Below are 9,270 nucleotides of genomic sequence, written 5' to 3' on the forward strand. Positions count from 1 at the left end.
GAATTGACATTCTAAAAGTGACAGGTTGCTAGCCCATCGCCTTAAAGAAGGATCTCAAGTTATAGGCCTAGCCCTTAGTCGCCTTTTACAATATCCATGCGAAAGAGATGGATTGGCTCTATTCTTTTTTATATTGGGGCCGGGAACCATACGGCAGTCTATTAATTAATTATACACAATTATACACTTAATAAAAACTACTTTGACACTTTCTATCAATTAGTTTAAAGCAAATAGGTGCAATGTCTTAAGTAGATCCTTATCAGTTACAAAATATTGTTAAAACAACGGGTTGGCCCTATGAGTAATGTACGTATTTTAGTACCGTTGTAGATATTTCTTTAGGTCGGTGATAAGTCGATATGTAATCAGAGATAAAATGGAATTCGATAACGGCTGGAACTACAGGTTGTTTGCTCAATAAAGAAACTAAAAAGTAACATCCAACCATGTTATTCTATTAGAAAATTATCATTTGTATTTATTGTTACATTTATTAGCATTAACTGGAGATCTACCCCTGCGATGCTTTCTCTACGGTGAGGATAATCATTGTGCACTTTCAGACAACTTTATGTGTGTAAATAAGACCAAGATTAGCTATTGCTAAGTAAAATACCGCTGATAAGGTAACGGAGGTCAGATGGGAGTCGCTTCGTGTGAAATCTTGACTTACCCGATCCAGGATCGTGCTCATATAGGTATGCGTACACCGGGCTCTTCTCAGCCGGAAGAAGACTATTCTCACGCGAAAGAAGGTTTGTGTCAAAGTATGCATTGTATAATCCATAGTAACACCCTGTATAACAAGGATGACTGCAAAAGAAACCCATTTTACGAGCGGCCCGCCTATCTTTCTATCGATGAACTGAGCACAAATAAAATAGCAGTTTGGAACGAAGTCGTAGAAAACAGTGACGTAGCCGTATTAATTACAATAAATACAGTGGATATACGTGTGATATTATGAATGTGCTTACATAGTACATGTGATAACATGTGCAGCTGATAAAAAAAGTAATGGATATTGGTAAGTTAATAATCTATATTATACGATAACTTTCGTCTGTGAGCGACTTGCGTGATTTACGTCGCAAGATTTATTCGATTTTAGCCACAGATATAGAATTATTTTTTAAACTAATAAGAATTTCTAAGCCTAGTTTTCCTCATTTTTTTCGCATAATACCGACGATAATACACCTGCATAAGAATGGTCTTATCTTGGGTGAGTCAAGTTTGAACACGAAGTGACTCCCATCTGACCTCAGCAACCTTTGCGGGAGCATCTAACTAACCTATCATGGTTACTGATCCAGTTGCCTGACTATTAGAATAAACACATCACAAAATGATAGAATTAAATAAGATACAACAATTCCGACGTACTGCTCAATACAAGGACAAATTTTTGACTTTCCCGTTGGATTGAGCAGAGAGAGAGATAAGAAGAATTTTGCCTAACATTTTTTAAGTTAGACCAAACCTGTCACATCTGAGAAAACCACATTCGAATCGAAGCAAAAGTTTTCGCGTGATGCAAGTAAAATAATTTTTCTTTTCTGATTTTCAGATGCAGGGACCCTAGCACTATGGCTTTGGCTTCTGCCGATGATAATCAAAGCAGGCGTTATAAGAAACGCAGAAGAAGACAGGTGCTATTCATATTATTACGGTACAGTCCTCAAGGCGGATTGTTCCGACCTCAAACTGACTGAATTACCCGATACTATAAGTTATGATGTAAGTTTTCATTTTCAGAGTTTCTGCAAATATCAAACATAATGAAGTTAAATGTGAATGATTTTTTAGTCAGAATATAATGTAACTCAAGATATTCAAATGCTTGTTTTAGCAATGACATGCAAGGTGATTTTTCTAATATTATTTCTAGCCATGGTACAGCGAAGAGAAATAAAATCTTATGGTTCTGTCAAATTCATCAGCTTTATGTATTGTCAGAATTTTTAATTTTTACGTTTTTATATTACAGACTCAGTTACTCGATCTATCAAATAATAACTTCATGACATTTCCCGAGGGTCTTCAGAATTTTCGTCGCCTTCGAAATTTGGATTTTGCCGGAAATGGACTAAGCGCTTCTCTACCCAATTATATGGGGAGCTGGACCGAAATAAACACGCTCAATCTTTCTAATAATATTTACAATTCTTGGATAAGCACTGGCCAGAGATATAACATAAGGAGGCTAGATTTATCTAAAAATTCCATCAGCGCCATCGATGATACCGCTTTCAATGATATGCCCTTTCTCTATTATCTTGATCTCTCTGATAATAGAATCCAAGATCTGCCTCCCGATATATTCTTTGCTACGAATCTAGAAACTATCATTTTGACAAGAAATACTTTTTCTGCTGTTCCCAAATTCACATCCTCCACTTTGACCAATCTCGTTTTGAGTAACTGTCAAATACCGTACTTTCCTGCAGATTCTTTGACAGAAATGAACTCAATACTTGAAATCGATCTATCAATGAATATAATCGAAATTATTCCAGATAATTTAAATTCAAATACGCTGCAAAATTTAGACTTAAGTTATAATGACATATCTTCTATAAATGTTCATTCTTTTTCATCACTACCGCACTTGGCGGTATTGGATTTGAGAGGGAATCAGTTTACCGACGTGTGGTCTACCTCGTATTTTTCTTCAAACCCGTTTTTGAGGGAAGTATATTTGAAAGGTAATCGGTGGAGCTGTGAGGGGTTCAGCGTGAACCTTTTCCTTACATACGAGTATTTTACGAAGGAACCAGCGAAGGTATCGGACGTGTCGTCGTTGATGTGCTACTCGCCTGAGAACGTGACGCATCTGAGTTGGCAGGAGGCCTACATTAGAACCTGGCATCCGAATCAGGCGTCAAATATGTCCTTCACCCCAGTTTCGATTATGATCGGCCTTGTGATTGGTGTTTTGCTTACATCTATCGTTTGTAGATGTTTAGCAAAAAATGATTCCACAGAGCCTGTTGCCCGGCCTATACTACCAGTAGCAACAGCGTTAAATGATCAACCTGTGGTCGAACCAACGGTCATAAGAATACCTCTGCGAGAAGATCTTCCTCCGAGTTATGATGAAGCATTGCTTATGCCACGACTTAATTCGTCGTTCCACTCCTTACCTGATTTCATTGATATCGAAGAAACTGACCGACGATACAGAAGGTCTAGGTCAATAGGAGACTTAGTAGACCAAAGACCAAGAACAAGAGACAGACGCTCTGTACGACGAACGGTTGAAATTCATGTTAATTAATAAGTGCTTACACAGGATAGACGTTTTAATATTTATTGTTTATCTTTATTGTGATTTATGAATAACTTCGATTATTTAAGTGATTTTTTAAAGTGAATGAACCATTTGTGATGTGTTTTATTTTTCGCTCTCAGTCCGTGGTCCATGATTTCTTTGTACTTATCTACCATGGTGTTTATTTAACATCAGGAGAAAAATAAGAATGCATGTACTTTTAAAGAATTTTTATTACACACCTACTAACGCCATCTTGCACAAAAAGCTAACAATAAACTTACATTCAAGCTCTGTTTTAGATTTGTAATAACCATTATAGTTAAGCATAAATATGAAAAATTTGCTTAATTTATTTATTTAATCAATAAATGTCTGTGTTAAACTGAAAATAATCTTGAAAACCTCAGAAAAAGAAAATGTTTGAAATGACTGTACTATTTAGTTATATATTCAACTGATAGATGGCGCTGAAATTCCACAATCAGCATAATATGAAATTTTTGATCAACTTATCAAGTAAGCACTTAATATTGTACCCTCTCGCTTTAGTTTTTTCTCTTTGCGACTTGTATTTTCTTTATTAAGTTAAGATTAAAGCTAATTTAATTACCAGCACATAATAAAAGTTAAAAAGAGATAATTGAGATAAATATGATCGTATTTTACTGTTTTAATTAGTTTGAAAATATTATTGGAATGTTTTATTGTAATTAGCTCTCAAATTTTGTTTTGGAAGCAGTATTGAATTAAGAAAGATACACTTTCGCCACTCCTTATCTATTATCCACAATGATAATACGTCACTCGTGGTGTAGATAATCAACCATTCAGTGTTAAAAATAAGAGGAACACGCACGTCAAATTTAAATAAAAAAAATAATTGCCTAGTTATTGGATTATAACATTACAATAATAAACGATAGTGTGACAGAAAACAATACATAATATTTTTTCAATCTAAACTATAATGTGATAAGAATCAGATTATTTGATGATTCATAACAGTTATTATTAGAAGAAATTAAATATAGGTAAGTGCTAATATCAATATTCCTTTATTAATAGCAGTAGTACCGTGGGGTTTCTGGCACTTAAAAATAGGACATAGGCCATCCCAAAGATGTCGTAAAAGGCGACTAAAGTAAACTAATTCTCACAAGTACTCCTTCTACTAATTATCTTCTTAGACCTACTTTTCTTTTTTCTGTTTCATTCAACTAAACAGTAATAGATGACTTGTTGTCATACTATTTATCCCATAAGTAATTATGATGTGTTCTATTTTTGTGTGTAATTAAGCACTTTAAACAACACGACACCAGACTCAACAATTAGTAATTCAAACACTTTACAGATAATATTCTAAGAATAATGATTCACTACAATGATCATGTATTCATTTTCCAAAATATCAATTGTTAATACTTATTTTGATTAATGAAATCTGAATTAAACATATTACAAAGATATGTTAAATTTATCGCAATATTTCGTAAATTTCATTCATATTTAATTTTTTCAAATATAACAGGTCGGTGAAGTGAACTCTTCGAATAAATAACATAATTGCCATAAACCAGAAATAAAGACCGTTCGTTTTCCATTTGTTTTAGGAAACACAACGAATACTTAAAACATGTGGCTGTATTGCATGGATATAAATTGTCTGCCAAAAGTGACCTCATTGCCATCCTATGTTTGAATTACAGGTATGTTACCATATAACGCGACCTAAATTCATATCGTACAACCTACAGCTTTATCAATACCTGATAACGAAGATAAAATTGTATGTACCTTTTTGCTCGTACCTACTTACATAAGTTGTGACAACAGTTTGTAGGGTAGTATTTTGATGATACTTTTGTCCTTACAATTTGGTCATGAAACGTGACCAGAAACAAAAATGACGTGACCACGATCCGCGCAGGTGTCCAGAATGACACAGTTGATGCAACGGATAAAGAAAATGTGTAAAAGAGACACCAATAACTGATATATTAATTAATTTTCAGCTAGTATGAAAAGTCAACGCAATGACGATTGGAAGTGTATTGTTTTGTTTGATACTATTTATATTGACAAATGGAGAAATATTGGATTTCGATGATAGAAATTATGATGAATTCTGCAATCTTTGCCATTGCAATGAAGACAGGACCGTAGTGGACTGCTCCCGTCGGGGACTCACGGATATTCCAAGTAGTGTTGATGTACAGGTAATTAAGATTTAATTAATCTGATAATATGTAGTACCTACTTACAATGAAATTTTAAATTTTGACATATAATATTATCATTAGGTAACCTAATAGAAATGAAAATAAAGTTTGCTTGAACTAGGGTTAGTTTTGTATTCATCATTAATAATATTCATTCTTAATAACTTAATTTGCTATACATAAAATTTATATAGAAATTTTAATTGTATAGATTATTTATATTTCAGATAAAACGACTTAATTTGTCATTTAATGAAATCTCAACGTTTCCCAAAAACTTGGGAAAACTTTACAACTTAATATCTCTGGATATTAGTGTAAATCATTTAAGTGACATTCCGGAAAATGCTCTCAGCAATCTAACATCCTTGGAAGTACTCATCTTATCTAGAAATCAGTTTGAGTCATGGACAAAAATAAACCCAAGTTCAGTGCTACAACCCGCAACAAGCTTGAAAATATTGGATTTATCAAATAACAAATTTAAGACCTTAGCTGCTAATGAAGAATTGTTCATTAGCCCAACTTTGGAAACTCTAAATTTGGACAATTGTGAAATAGAATCTATAAATGGTGAAACTTCTTTAAACGGACTCATAAACTTAAAAGTCTTAAAGTTAAATTCAAATCCTTTACTAAAAATTAAAAACTTATCATCAAAATCTTTAAAAAGTCTTTATGTGAGTAATTGCTTACTAGGAGAAATAAGTGGTTCGGAATTTACTAATTTACCATCATTAATTTATTTGAGAATTTCGCATAACTATGGCTTGCGATTTTCATCTTCCAATGTGCTCTCAGATTCAGTTCGATATTTAGATATATCTTATAGCAATCTTCTTCAGCCTAATATACACGGATTTCCAAATCTCAGAAAGGTTTTACTCAGTCACAATATGATACGATACTTGAAAAGCTATGAATTTATAAACAATACAAAGTTAGAATACTTAGATTTGTCTTACAATAACATAGGGTCATTAACAGTGGACACCTTTCATGGTCTAACTATGTTAAAATATCTTGACTTATCTTGGAATGAAATTGCGGTTGTTCCTGAAAACAGTTTGCTAGAAATGCCATCATTAACCCAATTAAAACTATCTAGAAATTATCTATCAAAAGTTGGACATCTTAAATCTTTATCCATAACAGTTTTGGATATGAGCTCCTGTGAAATCAACACGATAGGAAAAGATTCTTTCGAGGGCTTGCAATCTATAGTTGATTTAGATTTGTCACATAATCTAATTTCTCATATACCAGATAGTATTTCATCAAATACATTGAAACATTTAAACTTGAATGTAAATCGAATTAGTTTTATTAACAATTTCACTTTTTTCATGCTACCAAGGCTAACGACTCTGTCCCTCGCAGGAAATAGATTTACTTCAATATTTAAGCGATCGTATTTCCAATCTAATCCCTACCTAGAAAGCCTAGAGTTAGGTGACAATATGTGGCGATGTGACTGTAAAGACGAAAATATGCTTGACTTTTACGAATTCTTGACTTTAGAACCTTATAACAAAGAGGGTTCTCATAATCTAATATGTAATAGTCCTATTAGTGTTGTTGGACAAACATGGTTAGAAGCATGTTATTTTACTTGGTATCCGAGTGACAAAGGACCAAATCCAGATAGTCTTATTTGGTTCATTATAATCATGATAATCGGTTTAGCACTATGTATAGCTTTAGTTAATTGTATAAGAAGTTCAATGAAAAAACGTTTAGCCGCAATACAAGCAGACCGAGAGAGACAAGTTGAAGAAGCTAGAGATAGATTAAGACAATTGAGAATGCGCGCTGAACAGGAAGCTTTAGTTAATACACCAGATCCTCGTGATTTGGTACCACCACCCACTTATGATGAAGCTCTCTCAATGCCGAAATTAGCAGCCTCATGCCACTCTCTATGTGAAGCAGGCACAGGAAAAACTCGGAGAAAAAGAGGGCGGAGGAAAACTAAATCGAGTGGTGACTTACTAGATGAAACAGAGAGAAATGGAGATTTGCCAATCGAAGAAGTTTTAGAACTGACTGAAGTCACTGATAACAATAGAAGGCGAAGACGTCGCAAATCAACTCGTTGTGGGAGTCATGAAATTGCTGAACTTGATCGCTCGCCTGGTGCTCGAAGGAGACAAATTTCTGAACTTGAGGTCGCTGACGATAGTGTAACCATCGAAGTGAACCCAGAATTAGAAAGACCTTTAAGACCGAGGAACAGAAGATATTCTAGTGATGATGACCTTAGGGAAAGTAACTTTTAAATAGAAGAAAGTCATTATATGTAAAGATTTATTTACTTAAATATAATATTTTACTTTTGTTACATTTTGTTTCATTTAATCAGTAAGTATTCATTCAAAACAAAAGAATATTAAAAAAATGTGATAGCGCCATCTATGTCTACGTTCTATAACTTGTTTGCACAATGTTTGTTGTTCACTCTTTATGTGCTTACTTTTCCGCCTATGTTTATAAAAAAATGTACTTCTTACAACAGATGGCACCAATATTACTTTCGTAACAAACTCTTTGGTACCTACAAACATAGTACCTACTTCATCTTAAATTTACTATCTATCTATCGTACAATTTTCTGCGATTATTATATATTTTGAGTTTGAGTTTAAACAAAATAACCACACCACAATTTTACTTGCTTATGGAGGCCGTAAACGGCGACTACGGGAAAAAGCAAACTCATTTAGTGCAACATTGCAAGCTTCCATGCTAGTCTGATAGCGGAGAAAAAACAGTGTGTACCAGCATATTAACGATTGATTTTACAACCTTTTTCTTCAAGTATAGGTTATAAAATCAATCAAGGGAAAATATTATAAACTTTGGATTCTTTTCTAAAGGAATAGTCTAGCAACCTTACATCTCTCTGAATCTCAATTCGATCATTTAACTGTCTAGCTGAACAAGAACTTCAAGTCTTTCCGATAATGGTGCTTTGTATACCTCGACAGGGATAAATATGTAAGTGTATATTTAAGATTTTTAAAGATTTATAAAACTCTTTACCTAAAAATCAAATGAATCTTCTATTGAAAAGTACTTAAATTTTATGGGAGAGTTTCGCCTTTCAAGATCCAGTTCGAAGTTGTTCACAGACTAGCATTGAGAAATAAAAATCCTGTCTTACTCAGTCTTGTCTGTTTTTTAGCATATATTATCAAAATTAGTCCAGTAGTTTTTAAGTTTTTACTCTTTAAAATATAAATGTTGATAGTCTTGTTCTTCGGCCTGGCGTCTCATCTCTCTGGAGAAACGCTCTTGACCATGATCCAGGTTTGGGTAAGTCAGGTTTTTACACCAAGCTATTTCCGACTGACTTTTTCGAACTTATCAGGAGAAACCAATATTAAACTTTGGTAAAAGCTGCACTTGATGAATTTCTACTTAATATTACGACATCCATGGGAAGGAGAAGGAGTGAAGTTTCCTGACTCCCAGAGTGAGACTGCCACATAGTAATATTATAAGGCTAGCGTAAAAAAATAATATATTTATTAAAGGAACTTTAGGTGCGGCGAAATCAATTGTTTTGTAATCAAATCCTTCCTGATAAAACTGAAAGTCGTGCATGAAATGTTTATGCATTTACCAACATGATGATATTGTTATATTTCATTGCATAACTTAAACAATATTCTTTATTGAACCTTACATAAACAAAAACAATATGAGCAATATTAATATTGAATTAAACCTAACGAGCGGGAAGTGAATATGAAAAAAAAACCCAAA

The 9,270-nt window shown here is 33.5% G+C and overlaps 2 protein-coding genes across 4 annotated transcripts; both read left to right on the forward strand.

Moving 5' to 3' along the window:
• The first annotated feature begins 819 nt into the window (after positions 1-819).
• LOC106138138 (leucine-rich repeat-containing G-protein coupled receptor 5) lies at positions 820-3,389 on the forward strand. Of its 2 annotated transcripts, none has more exons than XM_060952908.1 (3): positions 820-1,030; positions 1,574-1,655; positions 1,994-3,389. In XM_060952908.1, the coding sequence occupies exons 2-3, from the start codon at positions 1,593-1,595 to the stop codon at positions 3,281-3,283; spliced, it is 1,353 nt and encodes a 450-aa protein (XP_060808891.1). In that variant the 5' UTR covers positions 820-1,030; positions 1,574-1,592; the 3' UTR covers positions 3,284-3,389. The 2 variants fall into 2 exon arrangements, with proteins under 2 accessions (XP_060808891.1, XP_013194646.2); XM_013339192.2 differs by having other exon boundaries at positions 821-1,030; positions 1,574-1,743.
• Positions 3,390-4,172: 783 nt separating this feature from the next.
• Positions 4,173-7,843, forward strand: LOC132903789 (leucine-rich repeat-containing protein 15-like). 2 transcript variants are annotated; one of them, XM_060952876.1, is made up of 4 exons: positions 4,173-4,311; positions 4,894-4,989; positions 5,296-5,499; positions 5,730-7,843. In XM_060952876.1, the coding sequence occupies exons 3-4, from the start codon at positions 5,317-5,319 to the stop codon at positions 7,779-7,781; spliced, it is 2,235 nt and encodes a 744-aa protein (XP_060808859.1). In that variant the 5' UTR covers positions 4,173-4,311; positions 4,894-4,989; positions 5,296-5,316; the 3' UTR covers positions 7,782-7,843. The 2 variants fall into 2 exon arrangements, with proteins under 2 accessions (XP_060808859.1, XP_060808865.1); XM_060952882.1 differs by lacking the exon at positions 4,894-4,989 and having other exon boundaries at positions 4,174-4,311.
• Positions 7,844-9,270: the final 1,427 nt, after the last annotated feature.

This window comes from Amyelois transitella, chromosome 3, assembly GCF_032362555.1.
Source record: "Amyelois transitella isolate CPQ chromosome 3, ilAmyTran1.1, whole genome shotgun sequence".
NCBI lineage: Eukaryota > Metazoa > Arthropoda > Insecta > Lepidoptera > Pyralidae > Amyelois > Amyelois transitella.